Source organism: Pelodiscus sinensis, chromosome 17, assembly GCF_052426305.1.
Source record: "Pelodiscus sinensis isolate ZL-2025 chromosome 17, ASM5242630v1, whole genome shotgun sequence".
NCBI classification, from domain to species: Eukaryota; Metazoa; Chordata; order Testudines; family Trionychidae; genus Pelodiscus; species Pelodiscus sinensis.
This window is the reverse complement of record NC_143068.1, coordinates 32,569,225-32,595,515: the sequence shown is the minus strand read 5'-3', so window position 1 is coordinate 32,595,515 and position 26,291 is coordinate 32,569,225. Positions and strand designations below refer to the sequence as shown.

Genomic DNA, 26,291 nt, shown 5'->3' with positions numbered 1-26,291 from the left:
ATGGGGTGGGGACAAAGGGGTGATGGGTGAGGACATGCTGGGGTCATGGGGCAAGAGGATGTTGACATGGGCTGTAGGGGTCAGAGGATAAAGGGTCAAAGGGCATGAGGCATAGGAGTGGGGGTCAAAGAGTGTTAGGCACTGGGGAGCAAAGGATTAGGTTGGGGGGGGCTAGGTGGACCAGTAACATTTTATGTCCATATTTGCATAATGACTATGCAAATATGCACATTAAATGTTATTGGTCCACCAAACGTTTGTGAATGGGTTTGCTAGTCTGTGGCATAAAAAGGGTTAGGGACCACTGGGTTACAGCGTCTGCAGGCTGCATAGGGCAAACCCAAGGTTATTTCGCATCTCCCCTCATTTTCGTCTGCAATTTAACAGTTTCTGGTTCTGAGCATGGAGCTGTTCATCCCCTCTTTCTCAGGGGCACTGGCACCATCAAATAAATGCACTAGAACCAGGTCATAGTGCAGTTCTGCTGAAGTCACCACCAGCGTCATACGTGGGGTCAATTTAGCCCACTCTTGTGTGGGGCTCAGAAAACCAGGTTCATCACATGAACGTTCTGTGAATGGGTCTTCAGGACCGGTCTTCACAGCCTACTGCAGATGTCCCACAAAAAGAGCCCCACACAAACGGTGTTCTGCCCCTACTGGGACCAAAAGTTGTAGCCTCTGGCCCAAGGGGTGAGCAGTTATCACAGTACCGTGCAGCAGAGGAGGCCTTTGGGCTCCTAAGCAAGGACCAGCAGAAGATAAGATAATGTTCTCTGCTGTTAGTCCAGAAGTGAGGGATCTCCTCCACTTCATGGCCTCCTGAGCTACTGCTGGAGAGCTCTTTGAGTGCTAGCTCTGACAGAGGAGAGGGCAGAGGTGGCAAGGAAGAGCCCAAAGCTCAGTGCTGACTTTCACACAGCCAAGTACAGAGTCCTAACCCCCTCCAAAACCCAACACGAGAAGGTCAGAGGCAGCAAGAGAGAGGGAGAAGGAAGAAAACTGGGGTGCAGGGCTCCAGAGGGAAGGGGCGGGCAGTGCACACTGAGCACCTGGGGAGGGAGAATTGCACAAGCTAACCGAGGAAAACGGTGGTGCAGGAGATGCAGCTTGCTCTGATGCTGAACATCCCCGTTCAGTTCAAGGTGAGCAGGTCAGGCTATGGATGCTAGGCAAAGGCTTTGGCACCAGCAGCCACTCTACTGTAGGCAGGCGTCCTGCCCTTGCCCACTCTCTTCGGCTGTGTCTAGACTGGCCAGTTTTTCCGGAAAAACTTGCCAGCTGTCTACACTGGCCGCTTGAATTTCCGCAAAAGCACTGATGATCTCATGTAAGATTGTCAGTGCTTCTTGCGGAAATACTATGCTGCTCCTGTTCGGGCAAAAGTCCTTTTGCGCAAAACTTTTGTGCAAAAGGGCCAGTGTAGACAGCTCAGGTTTGTTTTCCGCAAAAAAGCCCCAATCGCAAAAATGGCGGAAAAGCGACCTTGCCAATCTAGATGCTCTGTTCCGAAAATGCTTTTAACGGAAAACTTTTCCGTTAAAAGCATTTCCGGAAAATCATGTCAGTCTAGACGTAGCCTTGGTGTGCGTGGACACAGGACTCTAGCACTTGCCTTCTCGCGCAGTCGCTCCCTCAAGGCAGCTAGGTGAGCTTCACGGATCTCCTTGCTCAGCTCCATCTTGTAGTTGAGCTTCTCCTCAGCCAGCCGGCTGAAGTTATTGTTCTCCTCCAGGGCCTTGTGCAGCACCTCCCGCTCGTGCTCTCGTTTCTCCGCCAGCTGCTTCAGCACTTGGGCCTCCTGGGTCTGTGGGAAGCCAACAGATCGGGAGGTGAGGGTGGATCTAGAACATCTCCCTGGAGGTGCCCCCTGTTGGCCACATTCTCCCCACCCCACAATTCCTTTCTAGTTCACATGGAACATGTCTTCAAACTTCTCCCTTTGCACCTGCGTTCAAAAGTCCATTGCACTGTTGGTGCAATTTGAAAGCTGTGAAGGGACCCTCTGGAAAGCTACCCCTATGCATTAAATTGCCTCATCTTCTTCTGCTCTTACCCACCTGTTCTGTAGTGTTCTGGTTTGCCTCTCTCTGTCATTTTTTGTACTTTTCCAATATTTCTCTCTAGGAAGATTGTAAATTATGCTCATAAACAAAGTGCAAAAATAGCATTGCCAGCTGTTAAAAATCAATGGCATGGTGCAAAAGGTGCCGGTTCAGAACTTTATAGGATGTGTGGTTAATATTTGTAGCTCCTATAAAGATAGCTAGTGACAAAGAGTTTCATTCACCAGCAGTGTAGAGGTACACATATAATATACTAGGAAAATCTAACCCAGAGGACCACAAGGTTCCATAGATTGTAAGGCCAGAAGGGACCGTTATGATAATCTATTCTAACCTCCTGCACAGCACAGGCCAGAGAATTTCATCCAGTAATTCCAACATCAAACCTACCAGCTAGGGATGTAAGACACAGCACTATTGCCAGACACAAGATGTGGCTCCTAAAGAAAGCCCGTGATGGTGGTTTATTTCCAGCACGGCATCTGTTTTTCCTGCCCCCAACTATGAGAGAGGGTCACATGGCAAATACATGATTGGTTCTGTAAATTAGCATTGCCCTGGAATATTCCGTTACCTTCCTTCTCTCCTCTGCAGCTTCCAGCCTCTTCTGAAGCTCCTCCAGGGACAGGTCCTTCTTCTTAGGGGGAGAAGAGAGGACGGGACTCTCAGGGGACAAGTCCGAAGGGGACTTCAGGATCACTTCAAAGCTCTGGCCAGATGCCCTTTTGTCCAGCTGTTTCACCTCCATGTCTATGAGAGGAAAAGCAGCACTTTATGGACTGTGGGACACTCATGAAATGGCTAATTTGATAAAGTCGCCTTGCTACAGCTGCCGTGTCATTCCCTGATGCTCAGATCACGCAGCGAGATCAGCTGTGATCATATGCTTCTAACTGGGGCGTGCTGTCACTGGACTCCCTGCCAGAGGGGGCCAGAGAAGATGTATTGTGGAAACAAGTTCTCTTTCCACTATGGGCCCAGTCCCCTGGACTTCATCTGGTTTTGGATCACTCCTCATCTGTAGCTCAGTTCATCTCTTGTTAAGCCCAGTGATACGTTTCTATATCACCTCTAGCTCTCCAGTGCTGTTACAACACTTCTTTATGCAGGTCCTCTGAAAAGCCACAAAACGGGCAGAGAGAAGGATGCTGCTGCTGGGTTTTTCAGACAGAATGTAAGACCAAGGTATTGCCCTCCCTGTGGTCACCAACGGACTCATGGTCCTTTCCCTAAATAGGAAAGTTAATTCTAGTGTCCTGGCCAAATTCCAACATGGGTAATTCCATTCTGCCTCCCAGAATTCCCCACTGCAGGTTCAGCTGCATCCCCAAATCCCCTTTACTTTCAGACCCACCACTGCCTGCTGCTGCTCTGCACCATAACATTTGACAACAATGCGCCAATTTCTAGGTTGTATGGCGCCACTGTCCCTGTTACAGCAAATTCTCACTAGCACAGGCAACTAATCTGACAGCCATCAAACAAGTGCAGCAGAGCTGATGGCAGCCACGGCAAGGACATATTGCTGATAGCGCCTAGATTGATATCCCGGGATAACGGCGCCCTTTGATAACAGTCATGCAGCGGGTAAATGTAGGGTCCTGTGTTAATGAACCATGCTAAGGAAGTGGACCAAAATACCATGGCTCCAGTAATACAAACAACTTGGATCAGGACAGGGACATGGTCTCTCCCCAGGCAGGGACTCAGCCTAATGTTCTGAAGGCCTCCCAGGCTTACAGAAGCTGCCTGCAGATCGGCTCTACAAGAGAATTGCACGTGTCATTTACCTCCATACTGGTAGATGGTATTGGGGTGCGGCTGAGTGTGGAAACAGGAGCAGATCAGGGAGAGCAAGGACAGCTCCTTCATTTTCTCTTTGTAGGCTGGAAAGAAAGAAACAGCAATGAGTAGAGAGGTCCCTTGGCAATGTCTTGCCTTTCTCTGGGGGAGGGAACCAGGGGAATACACAGAGGCCCATTTGTGGCTACAGGACTCTCATGGCTTTTCCAAATACCAGATGCAGCTGCAGGCTCCCCAGGGATACCTGTGCAAGTGTCCCCCACATCTGCGGGAGGTACAGTAAATGCCACAGGGCAATGTCTTAGAGAGATTTTACCATCTTTACGGGGGTGAATCACTCAGGAGGAATGCTCCCCTCAGTTGCAAGAAAGGCAGGTTGGAAGCGGGTAATTTCAGCCCTTGTAAATAACCGCTCGGCGAAGGCTGCCCAGATACCCGCCCTTGGACAGTTCCAGACTCAGTGATTAAGAATGATTAAGCCCCACTAAAACACTGCCAGTCAGTGCCTATAAGCAGGTCCTGATCTATAGTGGGACAAACCCCCATGGCCTGTAGAGAGGGTCCCCGCCATTTGATGATCCTGCATGTCTGTTGTCAATAAGAAACAATCAAATGAAGAGATGAGGCCAGATGTGTGGGGAACCGGGGTAAGGTTGGGTCAAGAATGAAGAATGAAGCACTTCAGGGAGCTGGACCCAGAGTGCACGTGAGCAGCTTTGAACTGTCGCTTGCAGGGTGCATGAAAGTGAACACAAGCCTGGTTCTCGCTGTGACCTGAATCCATAAGCCTAGGAACAGGGCTCTGGGCTCAGGGTGACAGAGACAAAGTGATGCTAAGAGCTGGCCTGGGTGATAATTGGATAATGTAAAAGGGATTGCTGGGGGTTAACTGGGTGACAAAACTCACCACCCACAGTTTGCTACCATACCACTGAATTTCTAGCCCATGTAAGCAGGGTTATCCATGACCCTACCTTTTGCAAAATAAAACGGGTTCACTGAACCCCCTCCCGCCACTGTCCATGGCAGGCACTGTCACATGGGAGATCACATTCCCAGGACAAGGGACTCCTGCTGGGGGCCTGCCTAGCGACAGAAGAATCGATTCAGCACACTGTGAAGCCAACAGCCCCGGAGGGTGCCAGGCACAGAGTAGAGATCCCTGCACCTTTAATTTTCACCTGCAGCAGCATTTCTATTAGGGATGTGAACGACTAGTCGACTATCCAATAAGCAAATGCTTATCAGACAGTCGACAGGCTAGTCGACTTGTCGCTTCCCCCCTCTTGCTGCCTCTGTCGGAAAGAGGCAGCAAAGGAGGAGGGAGAGAAGAGAGGGTGCTTCAAAGCGGCAGTGCCATGTGGAGCCCAGGGCCAGATCCTGGGCTCCATGTGGCGCTGCTGTTTTGACAACGCTGCGTGCAGCCCGGGGCCAGCTGGGAGTCCCCCGCTGACCCCGGGCTCCATGCAGCTTTGCCACCTTGAAACGCCACAGGGAGCATGGGGCCAGGGGGCAACAGCTTGAGTCCCCTGCTGGCCCCGTACTCCCCGCAGCACTTTCGCCTTTGACGTGTAGCTACAGCTGTTGCTACACTTGCTGACAGCTGTTGCAACACTTCAAAGGCGGAAGTACCCTTATTGGCTAATCGAATAGTCAATGCAAATTGCATTAACTATTCAATTAGCCAAATAATCAAAATTTTACATCCCTAATCTCTATTGCAGCTGCTCCAGGCCTTTATCTCAGCAGTACATTAGCGAGGGTTTAATGGATCCTGTCATTAACCTACACCTCACCGCTAGGAAGGTCGCTGCTGGTGTTGGGTGATGGTAAAACCTGCCTGTTTCTCCCTCCTCCCAACATCTGAGAGTGAGGCTGGGATATACCCACCTTCCCAGCTCAGCCCCTGGGCAGCTGCTCGGGTGGGCTTGGCTCAGCATTGTTGTGACAGAAGTTGCAGCTGCAGCATCACACGGTGGAACGGCGCATGACAAGCTGCTGCCCTAAGCGCCTAGTCTGCAGAGCCATGGCCAGCGCCTGTAGCTTCTGCATTTAACCCGTTCTCCCTGTTACTGAAATGAGCTCAGGGTGTGAACCACGTGAATCAACGCAAAATAGAACAAATGGTCCTGACCCCTTTCCCCCAGGAGGATTCATTAACCCTCATTTCACTGCAGCCAGACGAGGAAGCAGCTCCAATTTACAGCTGGGGAAACTGAAACAGCACTGGCCAAAGGTCAGACAGCAAGTCAGCGGCAGAGTTAAACCTGGGAATCTTGATTAAAGTCCCTTGGCCACTAGACACTGTTGCTAATACACTCGTCAAATCATCCGGGGCACGGTGGGAAGATCCTGCAGAAGGAGGCCCCAGGAAGCTCCCCACAAAGGAACACACTGTGTGTGGAGAGCCAGAGTCTCAGCCTTCTGGGGTTTGGTTTTATTAACAAAAAGGTGACTTAAACAAACCTGGCCAGCCCAGTGTCTTCCCAGGAGAGGCTGCTCCTAGGGCCCTGCCATCGTTTAACGTGTGCCTAGCCTCTAGTCACCAGGCTTGTACGCAGGGTACAAAGGAGCCATGAGGACCTCAGTGAGTCAGTAGTAAGGAACCAGCTGCTCTCCACAGGGTCCCAGCACCAGCTAAGGGGGAACACCACTGCTGGACATACACTTCAAGCCTCTATAAAGTACCAAGTGCAAGGGAATCTAGAGAGATGCCCATCCCCTTCGCTCTGCTGAGTTAGCTTTGTAACCTTGTGGGATAGGAAGAGGCTTATGAAAGGGGATCGTTAAAGGAGAATTCCCTGGATGGGGAATTAGGGGAGCTGCAAAGCTAAAAATTGATTTCCAATATTGTCACATTGTTTACCGTGTCCCTTCATAGACACTTCTCTTCCCAGCCTCCCAAGCCTGACCCTCCATCTTCGCCCTAGCCACAAGTGTTTGGAAAGGTGACAGTTATAGGACAGTACTACGGACAGCAGTTACATCACTCACCTCAATGCTCCGCGGTTCCTTTGAACCTGTGTTATCTGCTTTCCCTGGCTGCAAATCTTTGTATTTATTTGTAGCAGCTTTGCCTTTGCTGCTCCACCAGCCCTGCTGGTCAAATTTCCCCCATTCACATTACAATTTGCACCCCACACACCCCAGTTCTAATACCAAACACAAGGCTGGTCATGTTTAAATTTACTCCAGAAAAGACCAACTTGCTTCAACAATGCAAAATGCAGAGGGGGGCGGGGGACTGTTGGTTTAATTTAGCTAATCCGCAAGGCTCTTCAAAATCCTAGGAGAGCCCTGTCTGCTAGCAGCAAGCATCACTGCGTGGTGACTAGTGGATGTCTCACCATTGTGACAGAGGCAGCTTTGTGGTTCATGGGACACTAGTAGTCTGCAGAGCACTGCTGTTGCCTTTCCTATGGGCTGTGCAACTGTCCCAGCACATGGCTAGCAGGCACCCCCAAGAGAAAGACAGGATGTGTCTGAAAGAAAAATGTGTATCTAATCGGTACGTTCTTATTTCAACTTGCCCTTTCCTGCAAAGGAAGCTTTGCCTTTCCCAGAGTGCCTTGTCCTGTCGGTCACTGGGGGGAACAGAGGTAATGTATTATTTGGACCTTTCTTCATGTACATTTGGGGTTTTTCTGTCCCCTGAAGATTCAGGCCTGATGTCTTAGGCTACATCTAGACTACACGCCTTTTTCAAAAGAGGCTTTTTTGAAAGATACTTTTGAAAAAGCCTCTTTCGGAAAAGAGTGTCTAGACGACTAGTACTTTCAAAAAAGCAAGTCGCTTTTTTGAAAGAGAGCACCCAGGCAGTCTGGATGCTTTCTTTCGAAAAAGCACAGTTTGCATTACATAGTGCCTTTTTTCGAAAGAGCACTTTCAAAAAAAGGTGTTCTTCCTCGTAAAATGAGGTTTTCCGTGGTTGATAAGACCGCCGCGTTCTTTCGATTTACTGTCAACAGAATGCGGTGACAGTCTAGACTCAGGTAAAGATTAAAAAAAAAAAAAGGCCACTTTTTTCAAAAAATCCCTGTAGTCTAGACACACCCTTAGCAAGGAGTGATTCTTATTGCTAAAACATGTGGGCTTAAGATTAGGAATGTAATCAACTAGTCAAGTAGTCAACTACCTGATAAGCATAGACTTACTGGGTAGTTGAATGACTACTCGACTACTTGCTCCTCCTCCCCCCGCTGCCTCTGTATCAGAGGCAGCAAGGGTGGGGAAGCAGGAGCCAATGCTGGGGGGAACCAGCTTAAAAGCCAGCTCCCCCCAGCACTGGCTCCATGGTGAGGAATGGGGGGGGGGAGCAGGGGAGGCAGAGCCGGGACTGCTCAGTCCTGGCTCGCACAGGCCCCAGGAGCTAACCCTGCTGTGCCTCTGCACTTTAAATATAGTAAGAGCCCAGCGACTCTTAGCTCATTTAAAATGCAGAGCTGCAGCAGCAGTAGCGAGTGCCCATCCTCATTGACTAATCAAGGAGTTGATGGAAATTCCATTGACTACTCGATTAGCCAGTTAACTGTTACTTAATGTTCTTATTTAGGATGCTTCTCCCAAACTGGGGCTGGGAAGAGATTTCCCTTTGAGCATTTTAGCTGGGATCTTTTCCTCCTTTTCCTGGCGGCCTGAGAAAGGCTCTCCATGAGGATCAAGTGTATCTGGTTTTTTGGATTTCAGGAGGCCTAAGCACTATTAGATCTTTGGCCTTGCCCATCTCTTCCTTTTGGAGACAGCCTTCTGCAGGCTGACTGAGCAAGGATTTTGTATGGGGATTAGGAAAGGTGGGCCAGTTTCTTGTGATGTCAAGACCTGTGGACTTTTGTTGGAAGGCGCTCTGGTGTAATCTGGACATACACGTTTGGATATTTTGTGACAAGAAGGTTTCAGACCATTCCAGGGTCCACTGCTCTAGCTCCTATACCATGTCTCGGTATTGCCGCGCTGTGGCTGTTATACCCCAGTGCTGCTTATGAAGCCAAAAGGAGCGCCCACTGGGCCATGGCGAAGGAGTGTATCATTGTAATAGAAACAAACCACACCATGAGCCCTGGTTCCATTGGTAACCATGGTAACTCTCATGGCCTTGTGCTTGGTTATCTGAACTTTACTGGCTCTGTGGAGCCAATTTCCTTGTTTCCTTTCAGGCTCTGGCAGGACACAGCTTCCAGTCTTGCCCTAGCGCTCCCCAGCTGTGCCCAGGCCGTTTGGAGCGTTCCTCCCCTGCTCCCTCTCCTGCAAATCAGCCACCCCTTGCTGTCAATCACAGTGAAAAGGAGCAGGAAGACAAAAGGACATTGGTGCGGCGAGCTGCCGCCAGCAGCCTAACGAGCTAGGAAAGTGGTGAGTGAACATCTCGTGGCACTTGAGACTCTGCAGCTCCATCCTGGCGCCAGCTATCAGATGCAATTAACAGAATCCAGACACATGGGTCGGGGGAGGGGAGCAGGAGGCTCTTGGCTTTGAAGGCCTCAGCAAGTGTGTGCGGGGGGGAGAGGGAGGGAGAGAGCCACCAGGGAAAATCGGAGGAGCTAGGACCTGTGGTTTGGCTCTTCTGCGACTAAACAAAGCCCTTGTCAGGCTTGTCTGCTGGACCAATGCCTTGCAGCAAAGCAGCATGGTAAAAACAATGGGATTATCAAGGGGAAGTGGTGAAAATCCCTCACCTCTTAGAGGCATTTTCTGCTTCCAATCCAGGTACCAAACCAGTATGCTCAAAGGCTGTGTCTCTGCATGAGCTAGGAGCATGATTCCCAGCTCACACATGCATCTGTGTGCAAACCTGGTGAGCACTAGAGCCAGTACAAATAGTCATGCAGCTGGGATAGCACAGGACAGAAACCCGCCTGACCCCTATGTGCCTGGGCCCAGCATGGCAAAGCTGAGCCCCGCAACCCATGTGCTGCTACACTATGTATACTGGCAGTAGCACCCATCAAGCCACTGGCGGATGTGTACGTGGGCTGAGAATCACACTCTGTGTGTGGAATAGTGATAGAAATGTAGCTGTGTTAGTATGGTATAGCTGAAACAAAAAACAGGACTGTGTAGCACGTATCTAATTACTCCTATCGGCTGGTTGGCAGAGGGGACAGGCGTCCCTGGGAAGTGGAGCTGTCTATTCAGCACCACCCCAGGCCATGGCTGGCTTCTCTCCGACCGAGTCAGAACTGCAATGCATGCACTCGCAGGGGTCAGAAATAATCACTTGTGCCCTAGAGGGGATGTTCAAAGGCCTCCTCTCTACACCCTTCTACCCAACACTCTCAAACGCCTTTAACAAAGAGGAACTCAGCCTCATTCGGGAGTTGCGCAGGATGATCGATCCCTATATAAGTTTGAAACCGAGGCCGGGTCTACACTGGCAGAGAATATCGATGCAGAATACACAACTTTGGCTATGTGAATTGCATAGCTGGAGTCGACATACCTGGCACTGATTTTCTGGGGCAGCCCCACAGCAGGAGATCAATGGGAGAAATCAACACAACAGCGAGGAGTACCGGTGCTGATGGAGACGCCCAGTTCAATTTAGTGGGTCTTTACTAGACCCACTAAATCAAATCCCAGAGGATCGATTGCCAGAGCTTCAATCCTCTGGCAAGTAGAGACATGGCCTGAAACAGAGCAACACAACGTGACTTGCCCAAGGTCACACAGAGGTAGGAGTGGAACTACAGAAGAGTTCTGACTCCCAGTCCCCTTCTCTAAGTGCGAGGTCACACTACCAACCCCCAGCCACGAATAGAATGAATGAGTCCTGATTTCCAGCCCTCATGTTCTAACCAGCAGAGTGCACACAGAACTTGGTCTCTTGATGAGATAAACGCATGGGAAGCCAAACAAACCTTTAGCTCTCATCGCCTTGTGTTTGGTTAGCTGAGCTTTACTCTGCCTTCAACAGGCCAGGTTCCTGGTCTTCCTTCAGATTCTTGTAGGATACAGACTCTCCCTTTCAGCAGCCTTGCCCAAGCATTCACCAGCTGTACCCTTTCCATCTGGAACTTTCCTTCCCCGGCCTCCCAACTGGAACAACTGCTTTGAGAGCGTTCTGACATCCCTCTGCTGGGTAAGAGGATCACTTGCTGATTGCTCCTCCGTAGGGCAGAGAGAAAGAGGAGCTTAAGGGGACAAAAATAAGCCACATCCACATGAAACCAGTGTGATGGTTCCAATGGCTTTGGGGTCTAGAATGGCCTCAGTCCTGGACTGCTAGGAATGGGGTAGCCTGTGGCCCCCTCCTTGCCATGTGGCAGATTTTAAATGCAGAAGAGAGTCTAAAGAAAGTGCAGAAGGTCCTGAGCACTGACTCTCACAGGCCACACTTCCCCAGCTTTTCAACGGGATTAGAAACACCGGAGGTTTAAAATTGGATTGTTGTTAAAGAGCCCAGAGTCCCAGTCATGTGAATAAACACATGGCTGTTTTGTCTGCCTAATACCCGAGACAGCAGTAAGCCTGGACAGTTACAGACACAATCCCTCTGGCTGGGATTTTAACAGGCGTCTCATGCAATGGCCACAAGCGAGCACTGAAGGGTACTAGCAAGAGGAGCAGCACGGGAAATTGCTCCCCAGAAGGGTTTAGTCATCTTGCCAGGACATAGGGAAATTTCACAAAGTTTGTGTAATTTTCTGACAGATTTACCCCCCCCCCCCCCACTGCACTCCAGCAGCTCCCAGTCAGATCTTGGAAGCAGTCAATGGAGAGCAGCAGAGTTAGGTTAGCAAAGGCATCACACACCATGGTCCTTGGTGCCATGCCATCTCCTTGGTGGGATTCTGAAAGTGCCCAGGAGATGGACAGCTGCACCAATAGGTGGCTAGGGATTTCTCTGTCATGGGGCTAGGGTTTGATGGTACTTCTTGTTTCTCCTCTCACATATGTTCTGGGATGGTCTGAGTGGGACAGATGGTGTGTCCAAAGCTGGAGCGGCTTTAAGGTAAATCCAAGCTGATCCCGCCTCCAATCAGCCTTAGGTCTGGGAATAAATAGGTGGCTTCTCCCCATTCCCCCAAGGGTAACTCATCTAACTCTGGAGATCTGACCCCAATGTTTCAGAAGAGCATCCATATACAGTGTCTGGACATTCACATGTGTTAAGCGTGCAAACATTAAGTGTCCAAGCACAGAATCGGAGTGAGTTCTGAAAGGTAAAGAGGAGGGAATGAGTCTCCGACAAGCCCTCTTACTCACTGTACCATTCAGTCAGCATCCAAAATGGTGTTACCATCCGCATTTACGCCAATAGCAGTTTAGATCAGTCTTAAGAGGACTGACTTTCTATACAGATGAGCCCAAAAACAAGGATGTGGAGATCTCAGGCCAGACATATTCAAACCAACCTCCTTATTGGTACAAACCAGACATTTACTGGGACTCAGCACTGGGAGAACAGCTCTGTTTGTCCATTTTACGGAATAGTTCTCTGATCTCTTTCACTCCCCTTTCGATTCCCTCTTCCCTCTCATAAGCCAGGTCAACGTACAGGTTTTGTGTGGATCTAACTATTCTGTGAGTTTCTTCCAAAACTGGTAATCAGTTCAGCCCATAGTGTGGATGCAGTTATATGCATATAAAGGTACCTTATAGCAGGATAGCTTATTCCTGTTTTATAAAGTATAACTGCAACCACACTGGGGGGGAGGCTATATTTTTAATCATCTAAGAATAAAGACTAGCAAGTCCATAAAAGGCAAAGTAAGACGATTTCTAATTCATATCTGTTCTGAAAGAACCCGCTTACAATTCCAAGGGACCAAAAGGCCAGCAATTCTAAATGCTAGCATAAGGGAGTTACTAAACCTCACTTTCAATATAGCTGCATGCAAATTGGGCAGGCAATTGTGCACCCACTTATTTGCATGTGCAAATCCCCCTTTTGTGCACCTAACTGTGAGGTTTTGTGGGTATAATGGGCACACGTTTTTGCAGCCCTACCATTGCACCCATATTTGACAGTTTGCAGGTCATGGTTCTACATAACAAGCATGTACATCGGACTGTTAGAAGCAGGTGGAGCTATTCACTCAGTCACTCATTTGCATTTCTCAGTCTCCATTAGGTTTTGAAGGCATGACAAGGTCAGCTGTGTTAAAATGGATAGAAATGTGTGGAAATTAAAGCAGGATCATTTCCAGCCCTTCACTTTAAATGCTTTTAGAGATTTAAGGATCAGAAAGCCAATAACCACCAGAGAGACAAGAAAATGCCCACATGCAAATTGCAGTTCCTGTGGCGTACTGCTTTATCTATAGCTGTATAATTAAAGTGGTGAACATTGTGTGATCCGACGGGCCCTTACTCTTCTCTTGGTGTCCCCGCCATGTCCTTCTTTTTTTCCTGTGTTTCATTCTTATGTCACCTTCTAAGCTCCCCTGCTCACATGCAGAGGGGGGATGTAACAGCACAGTGGCATTGCTATTCCTGATATGAAGTTACAGCTCTCCGGCTCCTACTGCTATATGTCCATTACACAGACATCCTTTTTCTACCAAAGCCCTTTCTTTCATTCTCCCACATCAGAGACTCCTAGAAATTAGAGGACAGACCAGCTGATCACCTCCTAGGCCATTGCCCTCCACCCCATGGATTTGATCCTTGCAATTTATTTCTAGCATTTGTCCAATCAGATATTCGAGTTCTTTGGGGAAGGGGTTTTTCCCATCCCCTTTGGGAGACTCTTCCATCCCTTTGCAAAGATCTGCCTTCAGAGAGTTAAATAACTTTTCCAGAAAACTGTGTGTTCCAGCTAGATTCGGTTCCTTTTGTACTCTGCCATCCCGTGTGTCTTCCTACGGTTTTAGTGGGATTTGCTTGGCAGCATACCCAGATGAGGGAGGGGAGTACCGGACTGGGGGAAGCAGAATGTCATGTGTCTGCACAAGGAGGACACAAAATCGTATCTCTGATCATTGCAGGCCTGCTTTGGATTTCAAGCCTCCCTCCTTTTGTACTTGAGCTGGCCTTGGGATCAGCTCCCTCCAAGCTGGGTTGGATTTACAGTCACTGAGCACAGCACAGGGGTCAGCAATGTGGAAAACACACAGCAATTAAGCTGCCCAGAACAGAAGTGGCCCAACAGGATGTATTTAATGAGCACTATGGATGAGGACCCATTATGGCATGTAACTGAGAGGCGATTGGCAGGGTTTGCCTAGTGAAGGAAAAGCAGGGACAGCGATGCCTCCTTGTGACTATCATGGAATGGCTAATGGGTAGCCTGGGATTCTCTAGGCATCTTACATTACAAAGATATAAAACCCTGGGCATTAGAACTGTGTATTGCCAGGGCATAATTGGTTAAACACCCACAAACAGAGCGTAACTGCTAACAGAATGATGTCAGCTTGGAAGGAGCTCTCAAGTGGGGCTCCTCAGGGATATGTCCTGGGTCTGGTGTTGTCGAACATCTTTATTAATGACCTGAATGTAGGACTAGAGAGAAGACTGAGCAAATCTGCAGGTGACGCAAAGCTGGGGGAGCTGCCAATGCCGTGGAGAATAGAGCTACATTTCAGAGGGCTCTTGATAAATGGGAGAACTGGTCTAGAGGCAGTAAAATGAAATCCACAAAGACAAATGAAAGGCGTTTCACAAGAAAAACCAAATGCCAAGATACAAAATGGAGGAAAACTGCTGAGAAGGGTCTGGATCCCAACCTCAGCCTGAAAGGTTGTCACACAAAATAAAAAAAGCAAATGCAATTTTAGGTTGCATTAACAGAGGCACGGCATGCAAGTCCCGGGAGGTGAGAGCAGCTCGCTACTTGGTGGAAGTTAGGCTTCAGATGTAGGTCTGAGTCCAGTTTTGGTCCCCAATGTATGGGAAGGATGTAGAGAAGCTGGAAAGGATCCAGAGGTAAGTGATAAAGGTGACCAAAGGGATGGAGTGCAGCCATCTGAGCTGAAGAAACTGGGTATATTTAGTTTGGAGAACAGGAGATTAAGAGGTAGTTGATAGCATCCTCAAATACTTGAAAGACTACCATAAAAAAGATGGAAAACAGTTGATCTCTCTTGCCACACAGGGCAGAACATGAGTAATAGATTCAAACTACAGCATAGCAAATTTAGATTAAATCTTCAGGCCAGGTCTGCACTAAAGGGGAAGGTCAAATTCAGATACAGAACTCCAGCTACATTAATTACATAGTTGGAATCAATGTATCTTAATTTACGTTTCCCTGCCGTCCCCACAGTGGGTGGACAAAGGAAGCAAACACTTCCATCAGCTTCCCTTACTCCTCACTGGATCAGGAGTACTGGCTCCAATGGGGGGTGAACTCTGAATTCAATTTAGCGGGTCTTTACTAGACCCGCTAAATTGAACTCTGGAAGACAGATTGTGGCAATGTTGATCTTCCCAATCGTGAAGACATGGCCTCAGGAAAAACTTCATGAGAACCGTAGGACAATGGAATAAGTTGCCTTGGGAGGTTGTGGAAGCTCCTTCACTGGAGATATTCAAAAGGTGGCTGGATAGCCATCTGCCTTGGATGGTTTAGACACAATAAATTCTGCACCTTCTAATCCTATGAATCTATGGCCAGTCACCTTTTCTTTGTTATCACCCTTCCCTATCATCTGTCTCTCTGTCTTGCATTTGTTTGTTTGTTTGTTTGTTTGTTTGATTTGTTGAATGTGAGCATTTCAGGGACAGGATCAGGCCTTTTATGTTTGGAGTGGGCCTAACACATTTTGGACAAAAATAGGCAAATTAATAAACAATAGTTGTTGTTCCCTTATGGATGCTGGGACTTAATCTCCCCCTCATTTTGTACAAGATCTAGGCTGATGTCAAATTTCTCTCACACACACACAGAAACTCAATTCAGATGAATCGCTCAGTCCTCGCAAACTGATATTGCAGCCTATGGAATGAACAATGCAGCTAGGAATACGTAGCTCTGAGTCCTAAAACAGGAATGGGACTCACTCAAACAGTCCCCACTGTGATCCAATTTCTGAAGTAATCCTTTTTATACTGGTAGTTTCATTATTCAGTGTCAGGCTTTTGGACATATAAATCTCATTATCCATAGCTTTCCACCCTTTTTCATTTGCATAACATTTTTGAATGGAGGTTTACACCCCTTTGGAAATCTTCAGCATACTCTATGGACTGAGGGTCCATGGATCACAGGCTGAAAACCACTGCTCTACATGATCTCAAGATACATCTCCATTATCAGCTGGGGAAGAATTTACAATTCAGCAAACAGAAGGAAGGAAACTGTCCTCTCACCATCACTTAGGACACAGTGTCCAGAAGAGGCAAAGTCATAGTCTCCCCATGTAGGAATGTTCCTAATTCACAGCCTCTTCAGAAAGAACCTGCTTGCAATATCCAGGGGACAAAAAGGCCAGCACTTCCAAATGCCATCATAATGCGATTTATACAGTAAACCTGACATTTTGATAGAGCTATATGCAAATTCGATCCATGATTGTGCACTGACTTATTTGCATGTACAAATCCCTCTTTGGTGCACATAAATGGGTGGTTTTGTGGGCAGAATGGGCACATCCATATTTTGTGGATACGCCCATTGCACCCATGTTTGACAGTTTGCTGGTCAGTGTATTATATAACAGGCTTGTTATTTAAAACAGGATTGTGCGATTACAAAAGCACAGTTTCACACATTTTTAAAATAGCTAGGTAGAAGCAGGTGGAGTGCTCCAATTAGTCACCCATTTGCATATGACTGCTTCCATTAGGTTTTGAAGGAACGACAAAGTCAGTTGAGTTAGCATGGATATTGTACACGTGTATAAATTAAGGCAGGAAGGCTTTCAACCCTGCACTTTAAATGCTTTTATAGATTTAAGGATCAGAAAGTCAATAACCGAAACAGAGAGCAGAAAATACCTACACAAATAGCAGCTCTTTTGGGACCTCATAACAGAACCTCATTTTGGGTCTTGGTGAGATTGGAAATGTCATGAAGGGGCATCCAGGGATCTTACTCAGACTAAAATGGAAGATCTTATTACAAAGAATAGTTTTACATGCCCTTCCAAGGCAGAAATAGCTAACATTTCACCTCTCCTTTAGACAGGCAGCTGCAATACAAGACAATGAGAGAAATTCATTAAGTCTGGCTATAGAGTTTTATCACTAAGCAGTAGAATGTTTGTGCTTCACACTTATCACAGAGACGATCCATTGTGAATGGCTGAGTTCTGCAAAATAATAAGTGAACAAACACCATGTAAAAGGCACTGAAAACAGATCACAAAATCTGATCTCATAATGTGCAAGGCATCCTTCTATCCCATGGCCTAGACAGAGCAATGCCTGCCCAGCCATTTAATGCTGCAATCTTGCCTAACAAAGTGTGCAGTTGGTGTTTAAGCTTCTGTAAATAGAGGCGAGTGGTGGGCTGTCTGTGGGATGCATGGAGCCTACTGGAGTTCTATGTGTGGTCCACAAAACTTTTTGTTTACCGTTGCCCATGTGCAGGGTTGCCATAACCTGCTGGTTTCTGTCCACATAGGTTTTTTCCAACCTGTGTTACTAAAGTGACATGCACGTAAAGTGAGGGCTCATGACACGAGGGAAGCACACAACACCGACTGTCAGAGCCATGCATTCCCTCTGCAGCCCAAGCGCTGCTACGGTTCCATCGGCACCGCCTGCAAATTCGAGGGACACAAGTGCACTTAGCAAAACCACCCTCTCCCAGGAGACCCTCTTGGTGACAACCATTTTGCAGCCCAGTGAGATGGAGGAGACCACTCCTGCGGCCCACTCGCTAGCCTAGGTTGACCGTAGCTGATACAGGCTGTTCTGTTCTTTTTTCCGTCTCCGCTTCATTCACATCTCATTACATGACTGGCACAACCGTTGATAAACCCTTTGTGCATATTTACACGTGCACTGTGCATGTTGCCTGAACAAAATGATGTATTTTGAATGAAGTAAACAAGCATGGAAGAGGCGTTAACTGAATGTTCATTGAAACCGAGCTGCTAAGAAGGTCAGAAGAGTCGCCACCTTGCTGTCTCAACTCAAGGATGTATGCCATATACTCGCGCCTCCTCTTTGCCATCAATATTATAGACAACACTTACACATTTAAAAATATTTCTTTCACTAAGTCAACTCCTGGGGATCCTACTCTAGCTAGCCCCGGTCCCCACTTTTAAATAATAAACAGAGACAAAAATAGATTCTCTGGGCAGATTCACAACAAATGGGTAACTGCTAGTGTCCTATCCCAAAGCCTTTGGGAGGTATGGGAAACAGTAGTGGTAGCATGTACACACATACAGGACTAGGACTCAAAAGAATATGGTTTTAGTCCTAGCTCTGTCACTAACCTTCTCTGTGAGCTCAGGTAAATCACTCTGCCTCCATGTGCTTCTGTTTCCCTTCAATTTGAATATTCAATTAAATATACAGATTTGTCTAATACTCTCATCACCATAGTATTCGAGAGTTTTAAGTGCATTAAGCAATATGACTAACGCCTGTCATGTGTTTGTTCCCTCAGCCTCTCCCCAAGGGCACAAGTGTATGCAGGCAGGCAGGAGTGTTTTGTTTCCAATTTATACAGACACATACACACACACACTCAGGGTATGTCTACACTACCCTCCTAGTTCGAACTACGAGGGTAATGTAGGCATACCGCACTTGCAAATGAAGCCCGGGATTTGAATTTCCCAGGCTTCATTTGCATAAGCGGGGCGCCGCCATTTTTAAAACCCCGCTGGTTCGAACCCCGTGCAGCGCGGCTACACGGGGCACGCACTAGGTAGTTCGAACTAGGCTTCCTAGTTCGAACTACCGTTACTCCTCATTCCACGAGGAGTAACGGTAGTTCGAACTAGGAAGCCTAGTTCGAACTACCTAGTGCGTGCCCCGTGTAGCCGCGCTGCACGGGGTTCGAACCAGCGGGGTTTAAAAAATGGCGGCGCCCTGCTTATGCAAATGAAGCCCGGGAAATTCAAATCCCGGGCTTCATTTGCAAGTGCGGTATGCCTACATTACCCCGCTAGTTCGAACTAGTGAGGTAGTGTAGACATACCCTCCAAGAGTAGTTATTAATGGTTCACAATCCTGCTGGAAGGGCATAACAAGTGGAGTTCCACAGGGGTCTGTTGTGGGATTGATTCTGTTCAATATCTTCATCAATGATTTGGATACTGGCATAGAGAGTATGCTTATTAAGTTTGCAGATGATACCAAGCTGGGAGGGGTGGCAACTGCTTTGGAGGATAGGGTCATAATTGAAAATGATCTGGACAAACTGCAGAAATGGTCTGAGGTCAATAGGATGAAGTTAAATAAGGACAAATGCAAAGTGCTCCACTTAGGAAGGAACAATCAGTTTCACACATACAGAATGGAAAGCGACTGCCTAGGAAAGAGTACTGCAGAAAGAGATCTAGGGGTCATAGTGGACCACAAGATAAATGAGAGTCAACAGTGTGACGCTGTTGCAAAAAAAGCAAACATGATTCTGGGAGGCATTAACAGGAGTGTTGTGAGCAAGACACGAGAAGTCATTCTTCTGCTCTACTCTGTGCTGATTAGGCCTCTATTGGAGTATTGTGTCCAGTTCTGGGCACTACATTTCAAGACAGATGTGGAGAAATTGGAGAAGGTCCAGAGAAGAGAAACAAGAATGATTAAAGATCTAGAGAACATGACCTGTGAAGGAAGACTGAAATAATTGGGCTTGTTCAGTTTGGAAAGGAGAAGACTGAGAGGGGACATGATTGTGGTTTTCAGGTATCTAAAAGGGTGTCACAAGGAGGAGGGAGAAAAATAGTTCTCTTTGGCCTCTGAGGATGGGACAAGAAGCAATGGGCTTCATCTGCAGTAAGGGAGGTTTAGGTTGGACATTAGGAAAAAGTTCCTAACTGTCAGGGTGGTTAAACACTGGAATAAGTTGCCTAGGGAGACTGTGGAATCTCCATCACTGGAGATATTTAAGAGCAGGTTAGACAGATACCTGTCAGGGATGGTCTAGATGGTACTGGGTCCTGCCGTGAGGGCAGGGGACTGGACTCAATGACCTCTCGAGGTCTCTTCCAGTTCTAGAGTTCTATGATTCTATGTTGCTGTATGTTTATGTCAGAGAAGGCAGGTCAAAGAAATGCCCCTTGCTCTTAGAGCAGGTGGGGGTGAGGTTTGTAATAACCATACTTCCTGAGGGAGTTCATGCCACAGTCATGGGCCAGCCACCAGGAAGCTCTGTCTCCTGCACATACGGGCTTTCCCCATTTGGACAGAGGTCGTAGTGCTAGAATAGGGTGGTTGCTACTCACAGTCTTCATCCTTTAGGCTCCTGTAGATTCTAATACATTGAATGCCTCGAAGACAAGGACCAAGACGTTGAACTTCATTTGATGCTCCATGGGAAAGCAGTGTATGAGAGGTGTGACAGGCTCAACAGAGCCAGCATTGCCAAGAAGACATGCTATGCAGTGAGGGGCAACCTAGACTAGTGAGTGGGCCACAGGAGTGGCGCTTCTGCATCACAGTGGGCCGCAAGATTGTCATAACCAAGATGGTCTCCTGGGATTGGGTGGTTTTGCTAGTTCTGCTTGTGCACCTAGAATTTGCGGGGTGGGACAATTGACCGTAGCACCACTTTGATTGGCTACAGAGGGAGCGCACGGTTCTCACAGCCAATGCTGCTTCCTTTTTCTCAGAGCTCCGTGATGCGCTCTGTTTAATCTTCAGCTGGAAACTGCAGGTTCTCACTGGTTTGCCAACAGGCTTTGGAGATGCATACTGCTCCGGTCACTTCCTTTTTTATTTTTTTGCACTTGTCACCATAGTATCTGAGCATCTGCCCAAAGTGCATCTTTCACATATTTGTTCTCTCATCCTCTCCCCAGGGGGAGACGTGCCCACACTGGTGTGTCGTGTTTTGCTAGAGAGTTTTTGGGTGTGTTTTTTTAATAAATACACCTGTGTCCATGTATTTATGATAAAGTTCTGTTCTAATGTCATAACTGCACTATGCACACCTCTAGGAATTACCAACACTTAGTATTGGAAGGGAATCTCCTTATGATCCCTTTATTTTCTCCCCCATTTGTTTCTTCTCTGTATTAAACTTGGACCTTCTATATTGGTGGCCCTCCGTCCCATTGAAGCACCTCCTTATTCCAGCAGTTGGAAAGGAGAGGCAAAGTAGCTGAGATCAACTCACTTTCACCTATTGAGCAGCCAAAGGTCAGAGTGATGGGTACATACACATGGGAATAGACAACACTCCTTCTCTCTTCCAGAAGGGGGATGCTTCAAATTGATCAAAATTCTATTTGCTGGAGGCTGATACAAATGACAGAGCCACCAAGAAGAAACCAAGGAAAGTATTTTGCTGGATATCTCAATATGTTATTCTCGGCTAGATGATGGAGGATTAGAGGGGACAGGAGTTCCTATAGGTGTTGCACCTGGACAAGGGGGTGCCCAATCTTTCATATATTAGTCAGTTCAGTTCTCTGGCTGCGGGGGTGTCCAGTAAAATTAGACTATAACTTTTAAGGGTAGGGACTGTCTTTCTGTTATCCAGCAAAATGGGATGGGGGTCTTTGAACACTACAGAAATACAAATTAAACAAATAATATTAATCAGTAAATTAATAAGTAAATAAATCTAAATCATGTGAATTCAGACAGTTAATAAATGGACAAAATAGAGACTGAATATTTATGGTGTAACTGCTAACAAGGTCAAAGCAAGGTTATCACAAAAACCTGACTCTGCAAAGAACAGTGCTTATTCGCTAGCAGAGCTAGTGAAAATGGTGCTTCCCAAAGAGAGTGTTATCAAACAGAGAAAAGTGCAGACCAATGCATAAACAGTGAAGAAACAACCTACAGAGACCAGCTGCTCAGGTTTCTGACATAGCTCCATTTAAGCTAACACTGGTTTATATCAGCTGAGGGTCTGAGCCCAGGTCTGTCTGACTGACAGGTGTCTCAGATACTGCAGTGTCATGAATGTAATAAAAGCAACGTTCAGCACAGACTATGAAGAAATCTGGAATGCAAAAACACATCCTTGCATATAAACACAGGGACAAAGCTTGGATGATGAGCATGAGGCAGAAACAAGAATTCATTGTTGGGTCTCTCAAGATATTTAGGTTACATCTACATTGCACAGTTATTTCGGAATAAGTTATTCCAGAATAGTTATTCCAAAATAACTTATTTAGAAATTGCACATCTACCCTACAGGGAAGCCTCAAAATTAGTTTGGGGCAGGCTTCCCTAATGTAGACGTCCTATCTCGATTTAGAGTCCCAGGAGGAATAACTTAGAATGGCCTTGTGAGGGGCTATTTTGAAATAGCTGGAGTGGAACGTCTACACATGCCTTATTTCGAAATAGATATTTCAGAAGAGGTGTACAGAAGTCAGAATAAGCCCTCCATTATTTTGAAATTATTTTGAAATAACAGAATTGCTGGGTAGATGCTCGCATAGTTATTTCAGAATAATGGCCACTATTCCAAAATAACTTTGCGGGGTAGACACACCCTTACAATGTAAGGTTCTACAACAAATTTGACAATGATCTTGGGAATCAACAAGTTGATTTTAAAATCAATACTGGGACATTATCATGTCCTAATACCACAAATCATAAGATCAGAAATGTTACACATAATGCACAGTGCCAGTCAGGGCACAGAGAAGGGTAGGAATCGGGTCTGAGATACTCTTTTCTGTACAGGTTTAAATACTGTCACACAAGATAATTGTCAGATCTTCAGCTGCCAATCTAGCTCCTTTGCATTGCTTCTATGCACCTGTCCCTTCAAACAGCCTTCACAGGGCAATTGGGGATTCCCATGCATAGGGAAATCCACAAATCACAAGCCAGCCCTGCCTCACAGCTTCCTTAGCCACACCGAGAATTTAAACACTACTGGTTTAAAAACACCTTCGCCTCCCCTCCTCAAGTGCACCACATACAGGCCTGGCACACCTGCAGCTCTGGATCAATGCATTATGAAATCTGCAATATATACAGGAAGTAGAATACAAAAGAACTCCTGAAACCACTTGAGATTCCTGATCAGCTCCTAGGCCCAGGCTGACTCAGATCTATTTGAATTACACAGGGAAGATTATCTGTATCAATGAACTGCTACTACATAAGAACATAAGAATGGCCAGACTGGGTCAGACTGAAGGTCCATCTAGCCCAGTGTCCTGTTTGCTGACAGTGGCCAATGCCAGGTGCCCAAGAGGGAGTGAACAGAACAGGGAATCATCATGTGATCCCCTGTCATCCATTTCCAGCCTCTGACAGAGACCAGGGACACCATTCCTACCCATCCTGGCTAATAGCCATTGATGGATCTAACCTCCATGAATTTATCTAGCTCTTTCTTGAACCCTGTTAAAGTCGTAGTCTTCACAACATCCTCTGGCAAGGAGTTCCACGGGTAGACTGTGCACTGTGTGAAGAAAAACTTCCTTTTGTTTTAAACCTGCTACCTATTAATTTCATTTGGTGACTCCTAGGTTCTGATATTATGGGAACAAGTAAATAACTTTTCTTTATTCACTTTTTCCACACCAGTCATGATTTTATAGACTTCTATCCTATCCCCCTTTAGTCTCCTCTCTTCTAAGCTGAAAAGTCCAAGTATTTTTAATCTCTCTTCATATGGGACCTGTTCCAAACCTCTCATCATTTTTGTTGCCCTTTTCTGAACATCTTGTTCTAAAGTGAGCTGTTGCACAACACAAGTAGCAATGCAACACCTGGTAAACTGCAGTCTGCTCACCCTCAGATTTCAGATGAGGTAATAACAAATAATGATCCACAATGAATGAGCATCATATATAAATTCAAGTATTCAACACTAAACCCTCATTATGCACAGTCAAGTGGGCTAGCAGTAAAAACGGTGAAATAGCAAATAAAAGCCCTGGTAAATGCAAAGGACACACATTTAGTATTGTTAGAATATGCAACACAACTTGCAATGCGTTGTTAGGATCATAAACCCAAAGGGGCCTACGATACGTATGTCTTAATCCAGTCCTCAGAAGGAGCCACTTTGAGAACAAGAATGGTCATGTAATCGAAGACAAGGAGGTTCAAGGGTTGTAGTTATGACAGATGATCATTCTGCCTCTTCTTGGACATCTCACCAGCTGGGATTTTGGGTTGCCTCTCCTGCCATTTCCATGTGTGTGCTATGACTTGGCTGCATGAGTAGTGTATTATTTAGCTAGCATGATGTTTTGTGTTTGACTTTTAAAAAGAAAACGGGAGAGGTAAAACTCACCACTGAAGACAGAAGCTACTGAACCCGACCATGTGACAAAGGTATCCATTAGCCTTGTGAACCCCATCGGGAGACTGGCTAAGCTATGCAGCTCAATCTCCTCCCAGCACTCCGATGTTGGAGCATTTAGAAAATTTTCAATTACCTTTTTGGAGAGAGGGTTTTGCTAATATGGGGCCAGAGTCTGACTGGCCCTCATTTGGATGTGCAAGGCAGAGAGGGCACAAAAAGGCTTCCCTCAATTTCTGATCCATGCTGAGGCACCATGCAATATTGCAGTCATCCCTAGTAGCTCCTATCCATGTATCATAACCCCTCCCGCTTCTGCACCAGCCTGTAAAGCTGGCTAGGCACAGAGAAGAGACTGGAGCATGCTGCAGCGTTCTAAGGACAGTGCACCAAATATGCTCCACCCCCATGCATGCCTGTGAGGTTCAGGAGTATGAGGCCCCCAAGGATATGCAACTCTACCCAACCCCTAATGCAGGGATGTGTCTATCAGGCACAAGAAAGCCTATGCAGTAGAAGTAACTTATACAATGCATTGGAAACCCAGATTTCATATGGTAATAGCAATCCACCTCTGAGGCTGCATCTGCCTGTCAGGAGCTTATTTCACATCTCGGGGGAAAGTCTGAAGAGTGCCACGGAGGAGGTGCACTAAAGTCTCATGCATACTAACCATAATTCAAGAAGCAGGAAAGAGAGATGAAATTTGCCCATCCCCCAGCAGAGACATAATGCAAAACAGAACTGTCATGGGAGCTGGGGAGAGACTGAAAGAAAAAATAATCAGCGAAACAGACACAGAGCTTGTGGGGCCATGATAAGAACCTGGGCAGAGCCTTATGCATTCACTTACTTTGGGCGTAAGGCCTTCCTCTCCATTTCTGTTTCTAGGGCTGCAGGGGATAGAGAGGGTGCCGCATGGATCAGAATATTAACCTCCTTGTGCCCTCTGCTGCTTGCACCTCCAAATGAGGGCCAGTCAGACTCTGGACCTATATTAGCAAAAACCCTCATCTGGTTCCAAAGCCCAAAGTAGAACTTAAGAACGGCCATATTGGGTCAGACCAAAGGTCCATCTAGCCCAGTGTCCTGTCTGCCGACAGTGGCCAATGCTAGGTGTCCCAGAGGGAGGGAACACAACAGGGAATCCTCACGTGATCCCTCTCCTGTCATCCATTTCCAGACAAACAGAGGCTAGGGACACCATTCCTACCCATCCTGGCTAACAGCCATTGATGGACCTAACTTCCATGAATCAATCTAGCTCTTTTTTGAACCCTGTTAAAGTCGTAGTCTTCACAATATTCTCTGGCAAGACGTTCCACAGGTTGACGGTGTGCTGGATTCAGATTTCTGTGGGTTTACAAGGACCAAAGTAGTTGACTGACCACACCCCTTGAGAGAGCACGTAGCACAATGGCAATTGGATTAAAGGAAAATCAAGGCGTACAATTGGGGGCAGGTAACCCAAGGTTTCTGTGGAGGTTTCTACTGTGAACTAGATTCTAGTTGTAGCTGAGATGGGAACCAACCAAGAGCCTGGAGAAGAATGTTCCAGCAGTTAAGTTGTTGGCCTGACACTTGGGAGGCCTTGGTTCATATGCCTGCTCTGGTACAGACTCCCTGTACGATCTTGAGCAAGTCATTTACTCTCTCTGGACCTTGGTTCCCTCTCTGTACAATGGGGATGACAGCACTGACTGACCACACAGGGTTGTCTTCAGGATAAAAGAGATAAAGGTTGCCAGGTGCTCATATACTAGGGTAGTAAAGGCCATGTAAGTATGTATGGTAGATAGGGGAGTATGCCAGCTGATGATAGACTGCAAGGAGCTGTTACCTGGCTGGGAAATGCTGTCATGCACAAGAAGAGGCATGGAAGAGCTGGCTGCGTTTTAGCCCTTTTTTGCTCTCCCAGATCCAGGTATACGTAGTCCTAGATTTAATCCTGCCTTAGACAAGACTCTTTATGGAAACCTTGCTACAAACCCGAAAGAATGAGGCATGATCAAGAGAGGGAGTGGATCAAAGGGCAAACCTCAGAAAGGTACAGCGTATCCAATGATCTTCAGTGGAATTGGGAGACAAACTGTTGAGGGCTTGCTGATCTTCACCAAATTCCCATAA

The 26,291-nt window shown here is 46.9% G+C and overlaps 1 protein-coding gene across 2 annotated transcripts in view; it reads right to left on the bottom strand.

The window, feature by feature from the left end:
* Positions 1-26,291, bottom strand: part of STMN3 (stathmin 3) — a 63,425-nt gene that overhangs the window by 8,873 nt on the left and 28,261 nt on the right. The window contains exons 1-4 of one of the 2 annotated variants that reach the window (XM_075900958.2): positions 6,863-7,088; positions 3,856-3,951; positions 2,640-2,815; positions 1,615-1,806 (exon numbers count right to left, since the gene is read on the bottom strand). In XM_075900958.2, the coding sequence (XP_075757073.1) occupies positions 1,615-1,806; positions 2,640-2,815; positions 3,856-3,937 (450 nt within the window). In that variant the 5' untranslated portion in view covers positions 3,938-3,951; positions 6,863-7,088. Of the gene's footprint in view, positions 1-1,614; positions 1,807-2,639; positions 2,816-3,855; positions 3,952-6,862; positions 7,089-26,291 lie in introns of those variants that run through there. The other variant, XM_075900955.2, reaches the window with a different exon arrangement.